We start from the raw sequence: 25,000 nt of genomic DNA, 5'->3' as shown, positions 1-25,000 counted from the left end.
TCGTTTCAAATGTTGTAAAGTTGAAGTGAATCGGCCCTGCGGCCCCCCAGGGAGTGCAGAGGTCGGATTCACAATGAAATAAGAAGCTGAGGAGGCCGGTCGCCAGGAAGAACACACAAAAAGTTCTTTAATAAAAGGAAGGGGAGTAAGAGTAATCCAACAAAATGTCTTCTTAGTTCAGGGGCTTTCACTTCTTTGTAATCCCATCAGGGCGGGGCGCGGCTCCCCAAACGCGCCGGTGGGAGAGAGCAGAGAGTGAGCTGTGAGCCTTATGGATTATAAACCCACCGGTTGGGCGATACCCTTCCCAGCGGGACAAATGGCTGAGTCACTGGCATGGTTGATCCCAGAGCCTCGTACCTTTTTGTCAGTTCATTTCTCATGTGAGGGTTGTGTATCCTCACCTCTCCGGTTCACACTGACAACACAAACTGTAGCTAAAAAGTTTTCATAGAAGCAACATTGTATCTGTCCCTGTAAATTAAACCATATATACATGTACTTATACATTTTTTTTTTTTTGTGCCTGGGAGCATGCCATTTGGTCATAATGTACAATATACAGTACCGTGCAAAAGTCAGAAACCATCTTATTGTTTATTTAATTTTAATTTCCAGTCAAAACGGCCATTAAGTGCAAGTTATTTATTTTTCAGTGTCAGAAAAAAATGCAGTAAACATATATATGACACAAAATTACACAAAAGTCTCCACAACTAAATATAATATCAGTTTTTTCTGTATTTAGTGTGTCCACCCGTTGCCTTTATTACAGCTTCCATTCTTTTCGGGAGACTATTTCAGATCTGAAGCAAGAGTGGACCTTGATTTTTTCCCTCTCTCTCGAAGATGAAAGTCTATCTGATGCTGATAGTTTCGGTGGTCTACCGGGTCTTGCACAGTTGTTAGGAGTCCCACTTTCTCTATATCTTGCAATCATTTTTTGAACTCCAGTTTTGGAAACTCCTGTTTTTTCACTTGTTTTTTCTTTGTTTTTTTTTTGTCAGACACTTTTGGGAACACCTTTTGTTGGTTTTAAGATTGGAAGGGTTGAAGTGGCAGTAGGGTGCACAAAAGTAAAGAGTGGAAAAATTAAATACTAATAGATTTAATATTACACTTAGTGTTGGAGGCTTTTGTGTAATTTTCTGTTAAATATACAGAATGTTTCCTGCATTATTGTTTGACACCAAAAAATAAATAATCTATACTGAATGGCTGATTGACTGGAAATTAATTAAACGAAAGGGTGGTCTCTGACTTTTGCACAGTACTGTACATATACATATACATACATATACATATACAGTACATGTACATAGAGATATACAAATGTAAACATGTTTCTTGGAAAACTTCCTAGAAGACTCTATAAGCTGGCTGGACTGCAGGATTCAGGTAATTGGTCACAGGAGAGTTCAGGTCCACCTGCAGCACCTGGGCATCATCGTCCTCAGTTAGCCCAGTTAGAATCTGTGTGGAAGTCCATAATGCATAAAACCATCCTAAATATTATTCAGAGGAAATTCCACCAGAAATGATCAACACATTAATCTCAGTACTCATGTAATCATGCGTCATTGACATCTGTAGCCCAGCAAATTGTGTTATTTTACTGATGTCAACCTGTTCTTTAAAAGTTACCAACTTGAACTGCATATTCAAAGTATCTACTAAACTATACAGTAGTATTCAGTAAGACACTGATAGGCAGCCGTGTGCCATGGAGGGCCGAGAGTATGCAGGTTTTCCTTCCAACTAAAGTCTACACCAGGTAATTTCACTGATTAGCACAACTTCGAACAGAGAGGAGGAATTAAACATTGAAATCTCCTGGTGTAGTCTTTGGTTGGAATGGAAACTTCTCTGCATACTCTCGGCCCTCCGTGACACACGGTTGCTTTTCCCTACAGGATGAGCTTTCACTGTTATTGTCCTCGTGATTTTTCAGCCCAAATAAGGTTTTCTGGATCCTGCCCCCTTTCAGTCTAACGTGAAAAATTGTAAAATGATTGTCTTTAATACGTCCAATGCTAATATTGACTATTTTTTGCTTTCGGGGGTTCCTCTATAATGGATTTCTTTATTTGTTGAGGTGGATTCTGATGTTTTGAAGCTGCGGTGAGAAAGAAAAAATGTTAAAAAATATTATTTTTAAATTCAGCAATGCATTAAAATATGTAATAACTTCATCGTATGTCATTTTTAGTGACATTATTTTGGCCATTTTAAGAAACAGAATAATTGGCAAATGGGATCCAAAAATCCCATTCATTTTTGCCACAGGCCAAAAAAAAAGATCTGGATATAATCTGAAAGCCCTGAAATGACAACAACACTTGAGAGGACTATTATGGTGTGAAGCTGTCCAGGCTGCTGAAGGTACTCACCTGCCAGTGGCTCTCCTCCCTTTACCCAAGGGTTGCCACAGCCAGTCAAAAGATAGAAATCCTGTCTTGCAAATGACTGGTTGTTAACTTAATCCTTCCAACTCCTGATAGATAGAAAGTTTTGAATTTTCCAAGAAAAGTTCTCTCTGGGTGGATAAACATTGCTGCAGGAGTGCTGCTGTATGCTGAATATGAAGTAAAAAGATGGACTTCAGCAGTTACATTTGCATGCGTTTGTGTGCCTGTGTGTGTGTGTATGTATGTGTCACATGCATGTGGATGTACATGTGTGTAGGGTTACATCAATGTACACATCAGTGTATGTCAGCTCCCGCCCTGCATGGTTTTTCCGTCAGTGGATGATCGAAATGAGAAATGATCAATGAGTGTGTGTCTTGGTCTGCAGTGCTTGATAGAAGAAGTGGCATCTTAGACAGACAGATAGTGTATCCTAGTCCTCTGGCCTTCTGCGTAGAAATTGAAAAGGCTTCATAATGTTATGAGTTCCTGGAGACTCCAAGGTCCTAGCTGTGAGTGTGTGAGTATGTGTGTGTGTGTGTGTGTGTGTGTGTGTAAGATTGACTATGCTGCTCTCTGGCTGCCAGGCATTATCTCCTCTTCTCAGAGAGAGAGTCTTGACAAGGCAAGGGCAAACATTTTCATAAATGAAAGGATTGTGAAAAGAGATGGAGAGAGGATGGAGACGCTCTCTTATTGTGGTGCATCACTGGCCTTTCAGCAAAGTGCTGAAGTCTGCACAAAGCAATGAAAACACTGAAAACACAGACTGAGACACGGATAGCAGTCAGAGAAGATAAGAAAAAGTTGATCATTTCCAGCTTTGTGTCACTGAAGATTATATCATGGTTATATTATCCTTTGAAATAATGGTGATACCGGTGGCGTACGTGTATTAGCTTGACAGAATTGTGTGCGCGAGCGTGTGCGTGTGTGTGTGTGAGCACGTGTGAATGCATGTGTGTGTGTGTATGCGGCCCTGTTAATGGGTGATTGATTTGTAGTGTGAGTTGTAATCAGGGAGTTACAGTGTTATCCAGTTGCAGGTCGTCTGAGTAGGGAGAAACAGACGGGTAATCAGATAATTACTGAACACAATCCCTTAGGTCACCCCAAGGTTGACGCACACACAGACACTCGCTCACACACACACACACACACACACACACTCACACACAGACAGACACACACACGCTTGCATGTAAAGAAAATCTTATTATAATACTATTGGGGTAAGGTAGTGACTGAACTCAATTCAATTTAGCTCTCATAAAAATGGCACCCCAGTGCATGATGATTTCAGCAATAACAGCCTCTCCTCTCCTCTCTTCTCCCCTCCCCTCCCCTCCTCCTCTCATCTCCTCCTCTCCTCTCCCCTCCTCTCCTCTCCTCTCCTCCTCTCCTCTCCTCTCCTCTCCTCCTCTCCTCTCCTCTCCTCTCCTCCTCTCCTCTCCTCCTCTCCTCTCCTCTCCTCTCCTCTCCTCTCCCATATACCTTAGCTCTTTTTTTACTACTCTGTAGTTATATCAAAGATAGTGTGTGTGAGCGTGTGTGAGCGTGTGTTTATGTGTGCGTACGCGAGTGTGTATGTGTGTGTTCTCGCTGCCAGCTTGAGAGGCAGGTGCTGACAGGACAGCTGTGGCGACCTCAGGAGGGAGGTAGAGGGAGCAGAAAAGTGGCATGTGAAGTCTGTGAAGTCTGTGAACTCTGTGTGTGTGTGTGTGTGTGTGTGTGTGTTTGTGTCTGTGTGTCTATGTGCACAACACGGCACCTAGCTTTTGTTCTCCTATTATTCTCCAGATTCTTATCTGTCAGAGAGGTGGAAGGCCAGAATAGAAAAACATGCCTCTCCATCACCGTCAGTGGATCTGCATCGGATAAAGCATCCGCTCCTCCTGTATCCTCTTTTCCCCTTTTCACATCCTTTATGATTTTAGAAACATCAGCAGAGAACTGTGTGGACGTTTGGGCTTTATGCCAGGACACGGAGGTCAAACGCTCACCGTGGTTTGCAGATCTCCTGCAATGAAGAGATCTTTAGTTGTACAGAAAGTCAGGGCCCTGGTTAAACGTCTCAGTGGCTTTGCCAATAGTCTTGGAGAAAGAGCTTGGCTAGGAAGGTGAAATAAAGCGGAGCGGAGATGATGCTGATCACTTCACCACACACTGCTGACTCATTGATTCTAAGTCTATGGGCTGTGATCCCCATACATCGCCACTGATTAGAGGCTGCTAAGAACTTAACTTAACTCTGCAAGGTATTCTGTGTGCTAAGGAGGGGAAATAGAGATGTAGGCAGAGAAAGGATGCTAAGACTCATGTGCTAAACCGCTCTCGCACATAAGCTCAGAGGGACATGCATATGCAGTCAGTCAGGCACGCAGACAGGCCTGCTGACACTCGCACAGTAAGCACACACGGACAGGCGCACACACACAAACAAATACACGCTGACACACACTCTTACATACATGCACACTCAAAGAGGCTCTCTAATGTGATGTGTGGAGACAGGCTGTCTGCCCTCCTTAGAGGCTGCTCTGCACTCTGCGCTCGCTCTGCACACACCGCTCCATATGGCTTGTGAAAAATTCAAGCTGAAAATTACAAATGTGAAATTTTTCATGCTGACAAACATTCCAGCATTCGCCAGCACTTTTCACTCACTGGTCAAGAGACAGAGTGAGTGAGTGAGAGGAAGAAAGAGAGAGAGAGAGAGAGAAAAAAAAGGGAGGAGAACAAGTACAGATTTTGTTCAGTCCCACGCATTTGTGGTGATGACATAGAGATGTAATTAATTAGCAGTTCATTTGAATGTGATTTCAGCTGTCTGGCTCCCTCATTGATCAGCTGCCCTCATCTCTTTTACAGAAAATACAGCCATGTTAGGCTACTTGGCTGGCAACTGAAATGTTAGTATACATAGCTTATTGCATATTACTGTAAATACATTTTAACATTGTTGTATATATTTATACAACAATGTGCTTTATTATAAAACACTAGATAGAGTATGTTGTCTTACAATAATAAAAAGATTGCTATACTGTACATCACTATATCGCAGCAGTCCATGTAAAGTAATAGATGGAGAACCTAGTATTAAGTTCTACCATTGTATGATGTCATCAAAATACATTTGCATATGAAGAGGACTATGGAAAATTACTCACTCACAGCTAATGTGTGAAGTTTATAGATGAAGTTACATTTTCACAATAACACCACTTTTACTTTTTTTTAAAATAATTATACTGAACAAAAATTAGAATGCAACATGTAAAGTTTCTTGAGTTGACATATCCCATTCATCTTCCAAAGAAGCTTATTCCTCTCAAATCTTCGCTAGATACCCTGTAAAACCTTGAAAATTGGTGCATGTTGTGTTTATATTTTTGTTCAGTGTATAAACTGCTGAATAAACAATAGTTTTGATTTTTTTTCCCCCACAAATATTTTATTCAATGGTCCAACAACATTAGATGTTCCAATCATAAAACAAAACTCAACAAACAAATCAAAATAACTAAATTACTTTTATTTATTTATTTATACTTTTACTTTTTTAGTTTCATAGCATCAAGTTGGAGAGGTGTCTCACTTTCCGGTTGCCCTGGCTTTTTTTTTTTTTTTGGCACTTGAAAACCACAGAGCTGTGTCAAAAATTGAGAGGGATATATTAGACACGGAGAAAGAGAGAGAGACAGATAAAGAGACGAGAAGAAAATGTGAAAGAGACATAATAGAGAGTTAATGACTGAGAGGGAGGGAGAGGTAGTTTCGACTCCTTGCCCAGGCCTTATATGTCACAGCGTGTTTCAAAATTACCATATTATTGCTTATAGGAATATCAAATTGCAAATTTTCCTTCTGCTTCTCCTGAAGAATTCATGACCCTTCTTCCATTACCTTATGACAACGGAGATGCCTGTTACTGGTAATCTGTCCATTTGTTCATCATTATGGGTGTTTTATAGCCCCTGGCTCTCTCTCTCTCTCGCTCGCTTGCTTTTTTCTCTCTCTCTCTCCGCCCGACTAGGTGTTGTTGACAAACTCCAAGGAAATAATTTGCATAAACTCACCTTCGCCAATCAGTGTGTCCTTGGTAACGCACGTGTTGTTTTAGCCGTACTCACAATTATTAAGGTGCCTAGGAGTGTGTTTGATAACAGGCTGCAGGAATTCCGGCCTTTTGTAGTCTATCACAGGATAATCTTCTGTGTTTATTCCTACTCAGACATAATTCATGCACGTATTCAAGGGATGTGGAGATTAGATATATATTTTTTAATATCTGTCAGGCACACCGTCTGTTTGCTGAAATATTGGACAAGGAAAACACAGAGCTAAAGTGGCTTTTCTACCAAGGGGAAGTGTGTTTATAGCTGTTATTTTCTACCAAGTGAGGAAAATGAATATCTATGAAAGTAGAAAGGTGATGCCAGACAGCGAGATGCACTCTGCTATGAGGCAGTATGATTCATTGCCTATGCCTGAAGAATCAGACCGACAGACAGACAAAAGCAGACTGTGAGGGTGTGATTGGGTTATTAAGGGCTAGCTATCTGCTGGGTATTTGTCTGGTTATTTATGGGTGTCTTCTGCATTTGCCTACGTGTTTGTGTGTGTGTGTGTGTGTGTGTTTCACAGTTTTACAGCAGTGATTCTTAACCTGAGAGCTGGGTTAAGGGGATCGTGAGATGAATTGGAGGGGTTAGAAATGTAAAAATGTAATTTATAATTAATTTACAATCACATTATCACTTTTAGGAATTTTACATATCTGCCTTATGAGATAATTAATAGTTCCTGCCTTTCGGCTTCCTCCAGCAGTTTATCAAGTGAAACAGCATGAAAAAATAAATATGAGATTTGTTCCAAAATGAGATATCCACTGTTATGAAAAACATGACACATACTCTTGATAATTGATAATACAAAATTAAAACAAAAGATGGGAAGGATTGTAGGTAACTTAAGTCTTTGGTTGACAAAATTATTTTACAGAGTTGATCGTCTTATGTTTTAAAATGATACACTTAAGATAATGATTTTTTTTTTTTCTGAAATGGATACATAGCGTTTTGGAATTGAACTTCCCACATACAAAGCAATATCAGTGTTGCAGATCACCATTTTGTGCATGAATCATCCGTATTGGGAGTCATTGTCAAATTTCCCAGTGTTGCTTTTTTAAGTGACAATTACTGTGAGTTGACAAGTGTTGATTGGAGTGTCGTTGATTCACTCATAGAGGTGATATGGCTCTGGGGCAAGTGTTCAAACATCAAAATGTCAACTTAACTCTGATGGTGTGTACTTGTATAAACACTGGCATGATGTTGATTTTTACACTCTCAGAGTAAAATTAACATTGACAATCTTGCTGTGAACCATCGCTTTACAGTTTGTGTGTCTGGATTCAGTCGCCTTCTGATTACTGTATGTGTGTGTGCTCTAATTGGTATAAATGGAGGGTTTCCTCTGGCTGCACCGTGAGATGACCTCATCCCAGTCCTCTCATTGCATTCATTAGTGCCAATCGTTACCTGTTAGCTCACCAGCCAACCCCGCCTAGACCTAGGCTGCTGGTTTCTAAAGCAAAACTAAAGCCCCTATTGACTCCCTGCCTTTGGTTAAGCCACTGCTGGAACTAGGAAGGCAACAACAATAGCGTGGATTCAAGTGTTTGTTAGTGGTTGGGCAAGAGAGCTATAGTGAGGTACTTTTAAAAGAGTGTCGAGTAATTAGCCCAGATTTGAGTTTAGAAGACATAATTCATGTCTCCATCAAGTCCATGTATTTCTTCATCTTTAAGTTTCTGAGTTTCTGAGTCTCTCTCTCTCTCTCTCTCTATCTCTCGTGCCTCTTTCTGCATTTCTCTCTGGCTCCACCACTCCATCTCCCTCTTTTGCCCCCTCTTTCTTATTCTCTCTGTCCCCTTCTCTCCAACTTTTACTTTATTTCACAGCTATTAAACCAGGAAATTTCAATCAGGTAGCACAGCATGGATTTCTGCAGGGGCAGGGGAGAAAGAGTGAACTTTTATTTAATGCAGCCTTTCTTTCTTTTCTCCTCTCCACCTCCATCTCGGTCTCTCTTTTCTTCCACAGCTGAACTCAACCTTGGCTCTTTATAGTTTATGATTCAATTTCCAATTTGTCCTCCAGAGGTATTTGCCTGGTGGGTGGCGCAGCGGTTTTGTTCTTATGTGTTTGTACAGTGCTCGCCTTTGGTATTCATAGGACCACAGTCTTGCGAATACATCCATTTGAATTTCCAATTCTGTGTCTGCAATTCTTTCAGCTTTATTTAACATGAAAGTCACACTGAGATGGGAATCGCCCTTTCAAGTAGGCTCTTGGCAAGAGAGGAGAGATGCTCTGAAATATGTATAACCAATACAGTACTATTTCCTTTTATTAGTCAAGGATGACCCGGGGTGCTTACTTTGGGACTTAAAGGTTGTTGGTTCAGTGCCCTCCTCTGACAGACAACTCCACACTGCAGCATTGCTGTACTCCTAGCTCTACCAAGGAATATGAGTCCACTCCTAGCTCTCAGCCCATCAAAGCTTTTCCCTCGGCCCCCTCGGGTCCATTTGCCCCTATTTCTCTCCCCTTCCGTTCCCCATGTACACAGCTTCTGATATGGTCTCACGAGGTTCTGCAAACCGCCAGGTGTTTGGAAGGGAAAGCAAAGGCTGGACGTTACCTTTTGAACCATTTAGATATTTGAGGCGGGCATTCAGGAGGGCGGGAATCCATCCAAAGCTTTCGCTCTCCCAGCCATGTGTGTATTTGTGTCCAAGGATGATTTGGACGGATTAGGGCTATTATATTCTACTGTGTATTATAACCCGGCAACAACTGACCTGTCGTTCCTTATAGGCTCTCGAGTCATATTTCCATGGCTCCTGTGTGTTGGCTCCTGTCTTCCGTGAGACTGGATCCAAAGCAGGACAGCTTCGTTCCATAGAGTTCTCCCAGTAGAGCTGACACGCCTGAAGCTATGTGAATAATGAATGGAACATCCTTATCCTATATAAGAGCCTCACATGTGTGGGCAACACACATGTGGCCACACAGAAAGTTCAGATTTTTATTTTCAGACATAAATCCATTAGAAACAGACCTTAAGCAGTGTCTCCTCTGTTTCCACGCAGAGATAATGGGTCACCACTGCTAGAAAAGTGCCACCAACGCTGGAGAGAATGTAAGACAGATAAGATGAAAAAAAAAAGGCACATCAGCAAAATATCCTCGCAAAAGAGAAGTAGGTGCTCTTTAGTATTAGTGTTTCTATCACAATAAAGTATCCAGATGAGAACAGCTCCAGCAGTGCAAGCCACAGTAGAACCAAAACAGGAGTGAATGCACAGCAAAATCTAAAATTGGCCGCAAACCACGGCGGCTATAAAAGATATGATGAGGGACAACGCTGTTTTCTGCTTCTAGAGATAAGAAGTTGAGACATTTCTTTATTTAGTGTTAACAATCCCAGTGTGTAGTCTCAAATCTGGGTGGAATTTTATTGGATTAACAGTGACTCTAATTCGGTTGGTTTAATGCTAATGTTGCAATAGTAAACAATCTGCATGTGTGTTTGTGTGTGTGTGTGTGTGTGTGTGTGTGTGTGCTCTGTTGAGAGGAGCTTTAGTATTCCAGCAGCTCCACAGCATGCACTGATGGATGGGGTGCTCTTTACTTTACTGATGTACTGTGATCAATGCTGATGCGAGGAAAGCGAGAGAGAGAGTGGGAGAGAGAGGGAGATGGGGAGAAAGAGAGAGAGAGAGAGAGAGAGGTAATGTGCTGCATCTGCAAATCTCTCTCTCATTCTCTCTGTCTCCCTCTCTCTCTCCCAGTCTCTTTGCATTAATCCTCTCCTCTCTCGGTGAGTTTCCCACTCTGTTGATCCTGCCTGTATCTGCATATGCTGCACTCTCACCGTCGTCATCGCCTTAACTAATATGACAGTGTTACCATGCACAGCATATGGGGCAACTTTCAGCAGATTACTAGATTATAGATTAAGTAGAGAAAGTTGAGTGTGTGTGTGTGTGTGTGTGTGTGTGTGTGTGTGTGTGTGTGTGTGTGTGTGTGTGTGTGTGTGTGTGTGTGTGTGTGTGTGTGTGTGTGTGCGCGCACATCCCTTTCCGGCACAGGTCTTAAAGTGGGCACAAACAACGTGTTTGTCTAACTGTCCAGCCTGGCCTCTCATGTCGACTAAATATGGTTAAGAGGCTTTTATTTTTAGTCTTTTGCTGTTGTGAGTTAAATAAAACAGCAGTAATGCAGCTTCACTAATCCTCTCACACAACTAATCCTAGCAGAACACCACTGTAAATACTCTGTGGGCTGCATTAAAGCACAAATCACTCAATCCCTCACTGAGTGTTTTATGCTTATTTTGGTCCAGATTAATAGAAATTCTCTCTCTTTTTCATCTAGGGGAGAGTTGGCCTGGAAATAACTGGGAAATCATTGTTTAGACATTTTTTGTGTGGCTTTTCTGTGTGTGTGTCTGTCTGTACGTGTCCATAAGTCAAGAACACACACCTAGGCACCTGTAAAAAGACACAGATTATGGTTTTATGGTTTTGGTCAAGATACATGCCATTTATCTGGGGAGTCTATGTGGGTTGCTTCATATTGCTTCATTTAGTACATATAATTTAAAAGCAATCAGATCAATGACCTGGATGATAATATTTTACAGCCATTCACTTGTGTACTTAATCTAAAGGATTTCTGGCATTCGGTCCTCATCTGATCTTGAGATCCTCACTCATGAGATTTTTAATCTCTTTTTTTCTAGCCTCTGTTCACAAATTTCATTGTGCTCAATTTGGGTTGCATTGCAATAAAAGGCTCAGTTTGCTCTTGTGCATGTTATGCTATGGCATCCAACAACTTTCTTTCCATCTTCGTCATACTACCCAAACAGCTACTGAAATGCCTGAGGAGGGTGGACTCCCCCCCTCCTCTTTAAGTTAAAATAACTCCCAAAAACTCTGACTTTGGCTTTGCTGTGGTGCTTTTCCCCTTGAGTCAGCGACATTTGGGCTCCAGTTTGGTTATAAGCCAACCACGTACGAAAATTTAATTACAAGGACATGTAAAGTGCAAGGTAACCTAATTAACCAGCAAATGTCTCCTCGATAATTAAAAAGTTGCCTCTTCAGTGTGTTAATTAACAAATGGCTGTTCAGGAATTTAAATTACAAATGCCTCTTCAATTAGTTAAAAATCTCACTTCTTTTGTCAATATTTTTTCCAGGGCTCCATGTCTCTCCTTTAGGTTTTACTTAGAAATTACCAAAACCTGGGGCTTCCTCTCTGTATTAACCTTTTTGTATGTGTAAATAAAATGTGACCAGGGGAACGGGAGAAAAGGACAAAAACACACTCACTAGTACATACACAGACAAATATGTACACTCTCATATGTACACAATATGTGTAGCTTTCCTTGGAGCAACTGAAGCAAATGTTTTTAGATTGCACCTAAATAACTTGAAGTGTGTTTGGTAGAAATGCTGCTGTTGAAAACTGAAGAAAAAGTTAAATCTGTATCAAATGGTAAGTATTTTTTCTTATAGTTAGCCTCTTCCACTGTATAGAGTTCTTGAAATATCTCCCCTGGTGAGTTTGAAGTGAATTATACAAGTCGCCTGAAGCAAATACAGAATATTTGCTGTGCTGCAACAACTTTGGTGTGACTTCCTTCAACAAAGAACAAAAGAGTTCCCAAATGTGGGGCCGTCAGAAGCGAGGAGGAGGCAAAACCGAATGCCATTGGGCAATTTCTTGTCTCTTTTCAGGTCAGTAGGAAGAAAAGGTCCTCTACAATGACTAGAGAAAGGCAATAATTGAAATGCAGGGCGCATTTCTCTGCTAGAGAACAGTGATTCACATTTGTGGATAAAAAACAATACCCAATGCAACATCAAGAAACTGGACAGGGAGAAAATGAAGTCGAAATCTAATATTGATCTCCAAAAGTTTCCAATTCTTTTACTGTAATTGGCCATTTCCATTGTCTTCCACATGTAAAAAACATTTTATATCATTATAACCAGGCGAGTCCATTGAAAACACACTGTGAAATGCCAGCAAATGCTTTTCAAAGGAACAAATGGTTAGGGTTAGGGTTAGGGTTTTTCATCAAAAGCTGGAAATCTCATATTTTGGAGAAGCAAGGTATATGTGCAAAACCCAGATGACCAACTTAACTGCACAAAATGACACTGAACATACAGCAGGTGCTTGTTTCAACTTTAGTGTTATCAGTGTGATTTTGATCGTTGCAGCAGGCGGGCTGGTGGAGTGTCAGTTTTATCCTGCTGCGTACTAATAGCCCAGCTACAGTGGTTCCTCAGCTGCCTTCCCACAGAGTCCTAACAGAGACTAATCATTGCCTCAACACAAACTCTCCTCTCCTCTAACACCATTTACAGTCAGAGCAGACCGCACTTCTCTCCTCTCTCCGTCCTCTCTCCCTTTTCTCATTTCTTCTCCTTGCCTTCATCTCCCCTCCTTCTCTCTTCTTATCTTTTCACCTCTGGCTCTGCCGCCAGCCAGCCTCAGACACACCAGGGTTTCCCTTTCATTTGGAAGTGAGGGATGGGATGAGAGAGGCGAGAGAGGAGAGCAGTGGAAGGATGTAATGATCTGTCCTGATGAATGCAGTTAGAGGGAGAAGGTGCTGATGCTGCGATAGGAGACAGCCTCGAAGGAGAGACGGGCTTAATGCACCAATCACAGAGCCCGTCAGATCGCTTGTCAAGGCTCATTGGCCAATCACTGGGTTTGAAAGATGAATCAAACATCTTTGGCAAAGAAATATATCAAGAGAAATTATCTTTTGTTATCATTTAAGATCATATGCAATCAATTGTTTGCTGTGTTCTTTTGTTGCCACTGTTAGATGAAAATCTTCAATAACTTTTCAGAAAGACAAAAAATATTTACAGATTGATGCCTGTTGTGGAAGAATAACATATTTTATGATGATCTTCCTAGATTTTTCAATGAATTATTGTATAAAGCACACCAGCAGTCTTTTGTCTATATTTAAGGGTTATTCATGCATGGAAAAAAGGACAATACAAGCGTTGCAGTTTTCTAAAAGGGAATTACTCTTAACAAAGCTTATATACAGTGGCAAAACTTTTCCTGGACAAAGAAACGTCCTATCTGTTCCAAGAAGTGTACAACATTTGTAGTTATACTTTTGTTTAGCATCCCTTGTTAGAACTGGTTCTTCTCACTGTTGAACACACATAGGATATTTACATGATGCCACATGATGTCTCACTGTTGAACATACATGTTAACCTATGACCCCACATGATAACCCACATTCCACACTGTGCATATGCAGAAATAGGGTTTAAATTGGTTTTAGGCCTTTGTGACTAGGTGCTCAATTCTGGTCCTTGAGGGCCGGCGTCCTGCAGGATTTTGTTCCTCCATGATAGTTAATGAGCCACACCTGGTCTGCATCTACCAGGTGACACCAGGTGTGCCTCATTAACTATCAGGGAGGAACACAAACCTGCTGGACTCCGGCCCTCGAGGACCAGAATTGAGCGCCTAGTGTCATCAAATGTGCTCAACCGATAAAGGATCATGTAAACATTCAGCTCCGATAAAAAACTGAAACTCACTAACATTGGAGTTCCGAGGTTTTCAGACGAGAGCAGCGTTGTGTGCAGTGAGTTGAGTGGCTGTGTGCAGTGTAACATATGGGACTGTCCAGTCTTTCACAGAGAGTAAACTGGGTGATAGCAAGCCATTTATCTAGATCTGTGAAACGACACCTCAACAACAGACTGACATTAACAACAGCCATAACTCACACACACATGCACACACACATGCACGCACGCACGCATGTATGCACGCACACACACGGCAACCTGTTAAAGTGAAATACGCACAGGTTGACGTTTACGAGTGTCCGTCCGTATTCCTTTGACAGGGAGAGAATTCAGACAGAATGAAGTCCTCATCAACGTGGCTGCTGAGCTATAGATCTCTCCTCTCCTCTCCTCTCCTCACCTCTCTTTCCTCATCTCTCCTTTCCTCTCCTCTCCTCTCTTTCCTCTCCTCTCTACCCACTGACTGACAAAGAGAAGATTGAAGGAGGGGGTGTTTGGAATGAACTCAATCATTGTATTTCTGTCTCTACACAGCTTTGCCAGAAAGACAGAGACAGAGAGAGAGAGAGAGAGAGAAAGAGAGAGAGAGAAAGAGAGAGAGAGAAAGAAAGAGAGAGACGCCGGCTTCAATCAGAGAAATGAAAAGAGGCTGTCATGGCTCTGAGCTCCCCCACAACAATGCATATTAGAAACCCCTTGGAAGGAGGAGAAAAGATGCAAGTACTCCCCTACGCTGGCTAGGTTTCTAACTTCAGAGAGAGAGGGGGAGAGAGGGGGAGAGAGAGGGAGAGAAGGGGAGAGAAGGGGAGGGGAGGGAGACAGAAATATAGATGAGTAAGGGGACCTGGACGTTCCCCGAGGGCTGGCGAAAAGTCACCTCCAGTCAGCAATTACTGATTAACACAGGGTTTAAAACATGAGGGCCCCATGCGTACGCACACACACACACACACATACACACATGCTGCCACAGGTTAATGGCTGAGTGGTAATGCTGTGCTAATACATCTGAGCATATTAACAATTTATACCCAATTCACCGCCCTAATATATCGCCTGCAGCGCAAATTAGTACAAATCGTCTGCTGTGGGGTGGCGGCGCTGGTGGTGGCGGGGAGGCAGATATGTCAGGGCACGCCATGTGTCGCTGGGCCTGTCCTGTCGCGTGAGCTGTAATATCCTGTATGGTTTTTTGGGGTGGCGATGGGGTGGGGGAGATAATTCCCTTGTCTGTGCTGCATTAAAACTGTATGGAGATCAGCGACGGAGAACCAGAGGCGAGGCTTGGGGAGCGAGAGACAGTCTGGCAGAGGCTGGTCCCATATTAGTGAGGATGATTAGTAAGAGGGGGGGGTGGGGGGGTAGGTGCAGATGGACCGGCTCAGCAGGCGCCTCGTCACATCCTTAATGACTGACTTGTCACTTTGTTAAGGTGAAAGCCAGCCAATGCCGTGACAGGACTGAGGGAGAGGCGCGATATTGGCTTGTCAGGGAAAATGCGACGAGAGAGAAAGAGAGAGGGGGAGAGAATTATGAGTAATTGATAATGTCGAGGTTGTTTTTGTTTTCTGCGCAGACTGAGTGAGTGTATCTGAATGGGTTGGATGATTTTTGGAGAGGCACATTCTCTGACAGAGATGATCTCCTCTGTGTACGCCCACAGTATTTCGTTTTTTGTTTCAAATCCAATCCCCTTGCGCCAGCTCTCAGTGTTTCTCCCTCTCTCTCTCTCTCTCTCTCTCTCTCTCTCTCTCTCTCTCTCTCTCTCTCTCTCTCTCTCTCTCTCTCTCTCTCTCTCTCTCTCTCTCTCTCTCTCTCTTCTCACCCTTTTCTTTCTCTTGCTTTTCCTCATCTTCCCTCTCCTCCTCCTCCTCCTCCTCTCTCTCCCCATGCTCGTCTCCAGGGCTATAATAACAGAGAGGGACATTAGTGTGTGAGAGGAGTTGGGCTCCTCGGGGGGGCTGCCATTGATCAGCCCATTCACACACACACACACACACACACACACACACAGATACAGAGACACACGGCAGAGAAAGGAATTCCATCTATGCCATAATGTCCAGCAGCAGCACTGATTCTTTGGGATGGAAAAACAAAAATTCCTGTGTTTCTCACTTCTCCTTTGATTTCATCACTTGCTTTCAGAAATGACTAAATCTTATTTTCTTTTCCATATTTTTTATGTAGTGTTTCTTTTACCTTCTGGTAATAACTACTAACTAACTGACTAACCCTTGAGCAGAGAAAATGGTGTGATCATGGTCTGACAATAGAAGAGAAGAGAGGGGGAGTAGAGTTGTGGACCTGCAGAATGGAAAAGAGTTGTGGGCAAGAATGGAAAACAGGGTGGAGGAGAAAGGAGAGGAGGAACGGTCGAGTGTGCATGCCTCCCTTTCTCTCTATGCTAATTTTTTTGGCACGCTCTTAAACAGAATTTTAATTCGGTCTGTGTTTACGATTCATAACGAATGCCGCCATCTCAGAGGCCAATGTAACCTAATTATTAACGCACGCATGCATGGATGTACATGCACAGTCACACACAAACACACACACAGACACACACACATACACACACATACACATACTGATGCTCACACTCATGCACACTCAGAAACGTAAATTGTAATCTAATTAACTTGGCTATGATTTTGAACTCATTATGCATTTCAAAAGGAGCTCTTTGTGAATAGAAGACTATGCGCCTTAAGGAAATGCTTAAATATTTATTAATACTAAATATATGATTTATATAGTACATTTATATGGGCCATGGTTAATGTTACTGTGAACCATAAATTTCACAGTGCTAGTTGTAACTTCCTGTGTTTGTTCAGTGTTAGAAAAGTTAATATCTGTAGGGTTCAACGTGAAGAATCAGGCTGGAGTCGGGCCAGTAGGTCAGACCCTAGTATTTCTTTACTGTCCCAACAGGTAACAATTTAAATAACCAGTTTTTGATAAAATGTAAGCATGTAATACAATAAAATGTGTGATACTGACAGCCTAACCCTAATATACAGCAGTAAAAGGGCTGAAAAATAAGCAATAAAAAAGTAAATAATTGATTGATTGTGAATCAATTTGAAATGTAGGATTTTTAAAAACTCTTCCAAACTTCCAAAGTATAAATTGACCCTTATTGCTTTTATAGTATTGTAATCATAGATGAGCTCTCATAACCAACTCATAAAAGCTTTTCTAGAAATGTAACCAGTAGTAACACAGAGAAAAAAAATCGGAGGGGAAATTCCTGAGGCTGCGTCTCTGAATTCATCCATCACGCCAATACATTAATCAGACCTGCTGACAGGAAGTCAGCTAGCCGCTTTGCCAACACACTCTTTTGTTGTGAGCATCGAGTGCGTCTTTACCGTGATTGTCTGTGCTTTTAAAAATGAGCCAAGTTGACCCGCATCGCTTGGAAATTGCCAACAAATAGTACAATCAGTGAGGGATTGATTCATTATTTTCAACTCAAGGAAACTGCCACTTCCACAACAAAAGAAAACAGCCTTTTGCTTTTCGCTTTGTAATTTGAAATTCCTGCCAACATACAGCTCTCCCTTACTTTCTCTGAGGTGGCGTCCCATCTGATTGGTCGGAGAAAGCACAACCTAGAGGAGAGTGGACCAATGGCAGAGAGCCAAAGACAACAGACAACACTGAACGGGTGACCAGAAACCTTTGTTTTGGGCACTGTCCCAAATGGGCCAGTGACTTACCAATCAACTGGTCCAAGTCAACATTTTACTGGCCCTGGGCCACTGGGCAATCCTGTTGAACTGTATCTGTGTGTGAATTTGTCAGTGAAACTGGTTTTAGGTCCAATTTCGGTTGCCTTACTTTTCTATTTCTGACAGTACTTAATCCTGTGTGTGAGAGTCTGTGCTCATGCGTGTGTGTGTGTACGTGCACGTGTGTGTGTGCCTGTGTGTGCAGCCCCAGTGATAGGAATGACATTTGAAATAAGTCCCCTGCTGGGACCAAGAGAGGTCCCTTACAGCTTCCTGTGTGTCAGTGAAACCACACACACACACACACACACACACACACACACACACACACACACACACAGCTCCCCTCTGGTTCTCAAGACTCAGGGCAGTCTGTCCATCTGTTAGTCTGTCAGTAGCACCTCATCCTCAGTAAATGGGGTTAACAGCCACTGCTGCGCCAAGAGTGGCAGGGATAACAAGTCCTCATGCCATAGAGTGTGTGTGTCTGTGTGTGTGTCAGAGAACGAGAGAGCATTAGAAAAGTGTTAAAATTCTCTGATTTGGGGCCTGTGATTGAGGATAATGGTGTGCTCCCCTGCTGAGCTCGCTGCGCTAAGAGCAGCGAGACAGGAAAAAGAGAAGAGAGGAGAGGGAAAAATGGGCCGCTGAAGTGGCTAAGAGAGATTGAGAAAAGGAGAGGTCATTTATGAAATAGCGGTAGGATCGGGTAAGACAGACGCAGAGGAGGAGGAGGAGGATGAGGGGAGGAGAGCAGAAATGGATAGCTGAAGTGTGAAAGAGAGATCCGGAGGGAGGTGGGTGCCATTTATGAAATGGCGAGAGGGTTGCAGGAGGAGGGAGGGAGGAGGGAAGGAGGGAGGGAGGAGGGAGGGAGGGAGGGAGGGAGAGAGGGAGCAGCCAGGAGGAGAGGATGGAAAAGAGAGGAGTTTTGTCATTTATGAGTTCGCTGTTGAGTAAGGAAGCCCGCTCACCCAGTAGGAGGGAATGGAATGCATTTTTTTGTGTAGCTGAGCACCATTACTCTTCACAAACACACACACACACACACACACACACTGAGGCAGTGCTATGAATACAGTCCTGGTGAGTTTCAGAGTGTTTATGTCTGTTTTAATCTGTGTGTGTGTGTTCTAAGTGTGTACATAGACAGAAATCAACTAATCCTTTGTGTGTGTGTGTGTGCGCGCGCGTGTGTGTGTGTGTGTGTGTGTGCGTGCGCGTGTGCGTCCTGCTGTGTAAGTCATGTGGTGAGTGATGCCTAATTTAGCTGAGCATTTATCAGAGTTTATTGGAGTCCGTGGCCCCCTGCCTGAGCCACTATCAGCCAGACTGGTAATTATTAACATCTCAGCACAACACAGCCTCATAAGTTGACACCTTCACTTGTATTACACAGAGCCAGAGAGCGCACAAAACACACATACAGGAAGAAAGCATGTACACAAATCCATACACACATGCCTGCAGACACACACGTTAGAGTTTTACCGCTCTACAAATCATTAATAAGTCATCAAAGGCTTTATCTTTATTTTTTACACAGCTATAAATATGATTTCTCACATAAATGACCAAAGCATAGATAGAAAACCAAGCATCTGCTTATTGTCCGATTATATTAAATATAATTGGACAATTATATTTGAATAAACTGGCTTATTTGCATCCAGCCCTTTAGAGTGAATTAGTGAGTTATTACGTCTCCAGGAGCCTCCCAAGTATCAGGGAGATTTTGAATAACAAATATCTCCAAAATACTCACAATGGTTCCTCAAACAATTATCCAATACATTCCGCACAATCCACCCCTAACGGTATTGTTTTGGTTGTTGACAAACGGAGCGTATTGAGATTAATGTTGACACACTGTTAGCCTACAGCGAAATTTCACAGTATGAGCATAACAAGGATGAATAGTGCCACTGTCTCCGTCTCCTCACTTCTGAAACCAGTCCCCTTAATGCTGCCTGTTTGACACGGTAAGCACAGCATCCTGTAGAAAACACTTTAATAAACAACTTCCTCCCATGGCGTCTTTCAAGAACTTTCATTTTTGGCCATTAAAAGCCGACAGAACATCAAAACTAAACCAAGAGTGTCTCCCACTGTCATCAGAGAAAACATGAACAGCAGCTATCAAAATAGTAATAATGAGCAATATCAGTCAAGGGTGCTTTAGTGCACACGTACACAAAAGATGCACATGCGTACTTAGACACATGCAGGTACAAGGTTTTACAAATGCACACACACAAACACACGCGGACTCATCTGCTGTACACATCCATCAAGTGCAGCCTCAATAACGACGGAGCTCCAGCCCGACTCCAGCCAATATTCATTTTACCATGTGGTCAGCGCGGCCCTCATTGAAGACCTTTACTGTCATCTATTAACATTAATATGTGTAATCAAGCCTCATTGAACTTTTACATTCCTCCAGTAAAGTGTTACCCACCACCACCACACACACACACACACACACACACACACACTTCCCCGCCCCTCCCAGCCTCAGCTCAGTGCATCGCTGCTCTTACTAATGCTGAGTCAATTACTACTGCAGGTGCTGAGCCACAAAATGGGCCAGTGTGTGTGTGTGTGTGTGTGTGTGTGTGTGCCTGTGGGGGGGTTGGGTTTAGGTGTTTACTCGGTGTGTGTTGGTTTTCCTGAGCTGTATATCTGCCAACAGGGCTGTCAAGCTTATTAGAAAAAAATGCAGAGTCAATTAGGATGGTGCAGAAACGGAGAGCGGGCGAGAGACAAAGAGGAGAGGTAAGAGTATTAAAAGAAGAGAAATGAGACGACAGGAGAGAAAGATGTGTGCCACAGAAGTACACAGAGAGAGATAGAGAGACAGAAGGAGAGGAAAAAAGAGAGTGAAAGAGCGGGACACACACAGTGGGTGATATATTGGAATGTGCCTTTCATTGAGATATTAATTGGACTGGGCTTTGCCGGATTGTCGCTTTGTCTTTTTCTCATTAACGGAGCAAATTAAGAACTTTTCAAATCTCTGTTAGTCTGTTTAACATATTCATACTGGGCCTTTCAGTTCAGCTCGCCTCACTTTTAAATACTCTTTAGACAGAGCAGAGTCATTGTTTGCCGCTTTAGTTTTCATTGCCATGCAGTGTCTGCCCTTTGTTGTATTGTGGGCGGACTCTTTTGTAATGGAAATAGCAGCGGCTTCCAACAACTGTGTGAAAACCCAAAACGCACACACCAAGCTTTGACTTTCACAGCCAAAAGAATAAACATGCACATGCACACACACACACACACACACACACACAAAGTCAAGCATACCTAAACACATGCACAAATGTAGACATTCTCTGTACATACATGCACACATTTGAAGGCAGGCACACACACACACAGACACAGACACACACACACACACACACACACACACACACACACACACACACACACACTATGCTCCTGACAAAGCATATTGTTTGTCCTTGACATTTTCATGTTTCTGATGAAAGGCTGGTATAAAAGGGCCATGTGTTGACATCACATATCTTCAAATGTAGAGAGATTTCTTTGTTCCTACTCTCTTAGCTGACTCGAGGGAATGCTCTGCTTGGGGTGGACTTGTGGTTAATTAGCTATGGGGCAGGCTGATTGAAGTGTGTGTGTGTGTGTGTATGTGTCTGTGTGTACAGTCGTAGCCATGTGAAGGGGGCTTCCCATATCTATACTTCATTAGTACTGCAGGCAATTCTCTCATAAAGTAAAATCAAATGAGTATATTGTGATACAAAACTACACTGTCTTTCAAGCAGCTCGTTACTAGACTATTCACTGTGCTTTCCGCTAAAAAGGCTAAAAGGAGACCAAAAACTTGCCGATGGAGCCAAAGTGCAGCAACTGAAAGTGCATTTTGTGTGTGTGTGTGTGTGTGTGTGTGTGTGTGTGTGTGTGTGTACGTCTGTCTGTAAGCCTTTGTGCATGTGTGCATGTTTATTTGTGTGTCAGTGTGTGTGTGTGTGTGTGTGTGCACATAAATACATTTATGCATGATGTTTTTTACACTTTGTGCACATAAATACATTTATGCATGCTTTTATACAGTACATGCATCAGAATATATGAAAGGTTTAATTTGATAGTTCTGATGGCAAACTCTGGACTGTTTATGTATCTGATCACTCCAATTTCAGTATTCATCAGGATTCAAGAAAATTCTTAAAACAAGTTGATCTGCACTGGAAACAAGTGACCTCACCCTATTGGCAGATATTTCTCACTTGTTTTAAGAAAAATAAGACTACTAGACTAGACTTGTAAAGATGGATGTTTTTTTTTTGCAGTGATGACAGCAGCATCGATAGGAGAGCCTGGTACACCGGACATATTTCACCGTCTCTCTCGTTCTCTCTCTCTCTGTGTCTCTCTCACAGTGCATGTGAAGGCAGGGACGTGTGAGGTCATCGCTGCCCACCGCTGCTGCAACAAGAACAAGATTGAGGAGAGATCTCAGACTGTCAAATGTTCCTGCTTCCCTGGACAGGTTGCTGGCACCACCAGGGCCATGCCCTCCTGTGTCGATGGTACGTCCCACTCTGTGTGTGTGTTTGAGCGTGTGTGTGTGTGTGTGTGTGTGTGCTTGTGTGTATTTATGTGTGGTTTGAGTAGTGTTTGAAGATGCTTTTCATGGTTTGGTAAGGCAATACAATGAATGCCATAATAATAATAATAATAATAATAATAACCTTTATTTGTATAGCACCTTTCATACACAACATGCAGCTCAAAGTGCTTTACATCAATAGAAGGCAGATAAAAGACAGATAAAAAGATAAAATTCATAAAAAAGAACAAGCAAAATGCATTGCATTAAAAGAATCAAATCAAGTAAAATAGAAAGATAAAAGAGCACAACAAATACTCTCACTTTTAGATGCACATTGTGAGTGACCCCATATGTTTTAGACAATCACAGGAAAGTATTTAAAAGTCAATTTAGTATATTTCCTGTGTATAACATGCTTGATACTATCTGAACTGTCCCGATGCAGTAATCCCCACACATTTAGTACTTTGTGCAGGATAAAACAAAGCTAAGAATTATTTGACCCAGGACTCACGTATGTAACACATCCCATTGCACTACATAGCATAAATCTCTCAGTTTGGAACAAGTGCTGAGGCATCTGCCATTGCCATCCACTCTAATAAGAAAGAAGAGGTAGCATATTGACTGAAGCAAACTGGGATTTGACAGTGAAGTCATAGATGTCAATATTCTCTTGGCAGTATGTTAGTGTGCTGGCAGCCAAACGGAACTTCAGTGTAGCGACTGAATAGAAATGGATGGAACAGAATGAGACAAACTGAAACCTGTCACTCCCACCTTCCCTGTTCTCCTGTCCTATGTTTCCTGTCGGTAACTTATATAGTAAATCTGATTTGCCTGAAAGAAACTACTGAACCGCATGAACATATTTCGTCATAAATATGACCATTGCGAATTATTATTATTATTTTTAATTGCATTTAGGGGAATTATAAAGACGGGGTGTGGCATAGAGAAATCTGGCCATAACCTAGTAAAACAGAGCAGGTCCCAGAATGAGAAACAGTAATCTAATCCAAACAGTAAAAGTAATCTATACTTCACAACCAACCAATCTAACAATTCCAGTGATGAAGAAAGAAAATCTAATATAACATGATGTATCCCTAACTGAGAAGCAGAATATTGAAAATGCTCCATAAAATAAAATTTAGGTGTTCTTCCTACCGTATTGAGCAGCTCCTTCAATATTATGTGAACATAAACCGACACCCAATGTGAATCCTGATAGCAAATACTCTAATCTGCAGAAAGTGTATCTTTCTGGAGCTGCTTTGTTGACAGTGAATGAAAGGTTGATTTTGTAGACTCAGTGTTTGTTTGGGCTTTTACACATAAATGAGCTTTGTTTCACAGTAGTGCTGACAATTCTAAGCTAGAAAATGTACCCATATACCCGGAAAATCCCCCTGGCTACTGTTACTGTGTCCACAAAATCAGTATCCCATTCTCCCTCCGGCGATGAAGTGTGGCACGTGATGACATCACAGACTACGGTGTTGGTGGCTCTGTTTTTTCTGGCTTTGGGGGGAGTTTCTGTTAGGACTGTTCTGCATTAAAACTTAATGATACATATTAATTTATCATAACGGTAACGCTTCCTTTTTCAAACACCCTAATTACTAGGTATTTACCAGGTAGGAATAATGAATTACCAAGTAACTACAGCTGTAACTAAGTAGATATTTAGAAATCACAGCTGAATTATTTAAAACCACCTCTGGTGTCACTCACCATATCATCTACTTTACATTGTAGTTGTCAGAGGTTTAGAATGGTAACAGCACAAGTTTAATTACATAAAGGGGATTAGGCAATACTATACTATACTATATTACTCATCATTTGAAGGAACTATCCTTTACATACTGAAAGTTTATTAGCTATAACCCAAGTTTAATTGTGTGCTTTGTATGATTTAAGCCTTAAATCATATTTAAGGCAACACTTTCCTATAAATTTAATAAAGCTTTTCTTACATAGTAATTAATAGTGGCTTGTTAAACTTAACATAGATAACTCTGAAACTGTTTGTGGGAATTACATCAATAATGACCTTACACAAACTCTGACAGACCACATACTTTCCCTCTAGCTTTGTAGTACATTTTCTTCATTACTGGGCACATCGATACAGGTTCATACATACTTTCAAGTTTTAATAAGTGTTGATTGGACACTGGAAGTGCTGATTTTATATATAGTATTTTGAGATTCATCTCTGCTGGGTGGCAACCGTGTATGCATCAGCTGATTACTAATTACTACCTTCTAATTTTCTCAGAAACTAAGGTAAAACTGGACTGTAAAAGAAAACATCTTTGTCAGAAAGTATAGCATAATCCCCCTAGGAATTATGTCATTAAACTCAGGCTGTTGCCATTGGAAACCTGTGACAACTACAGTGAAGTTACTTGACCTGATGAGTAACTTCAGAGGTGATTTTAAGTGTTTACCTACTAAGTTGCAGATGAAAGTGCAAGTTCATTTAAATTATTACTTACACTTAGTGTAGAAGGAAGTGTTACCATGACAACTTAATAGATTAAGTAATTAATTAATTAATACAATCATTTGATTATTCACAATA

General features: G+C 41.8%; 1 protein-coding gene across 1 annotated transcript in view; it reads left to right on the top strand.

Moving 5' to 3' along the window:
• The window catches only part of LOC139916833 (chemokine-like protein TAFA-2), a 60,960-nt gene that overhangs the window by 30,247 nt on the left and 5,713 nt on the right, over nt 1-25,000 (top strand). The window contains exon 3 of the mRNA XM_078288348.1: nt 22,235-22,384. Coding sequence (XP_078144474.1) covers nt 22,235-22,384 — 150 coding nt within the window. The remainder of the gene's footprint in view (nt 1-22,234; nt 22,385-25,000) is intronic.

Source organism: Centroberyx gerrardi, chromosome 14 (assembly GCF_048128805.1).
Source record: "Centroberyx gerrardi isolate f3 chromosome 14, fCenGer3.hap1.cur.20231027, whole genome shotgun sequence".
Classification (NCBI taxonomy): Eukaryota; Metazoa; Chordata; class Actinopteri; order Beryciformes; family Berycidae; genus Centroberyx; species Centroberyx gerrardi.
This window is presented reverse-complemented; position numbering and strand designations above follow the sequence as displayed.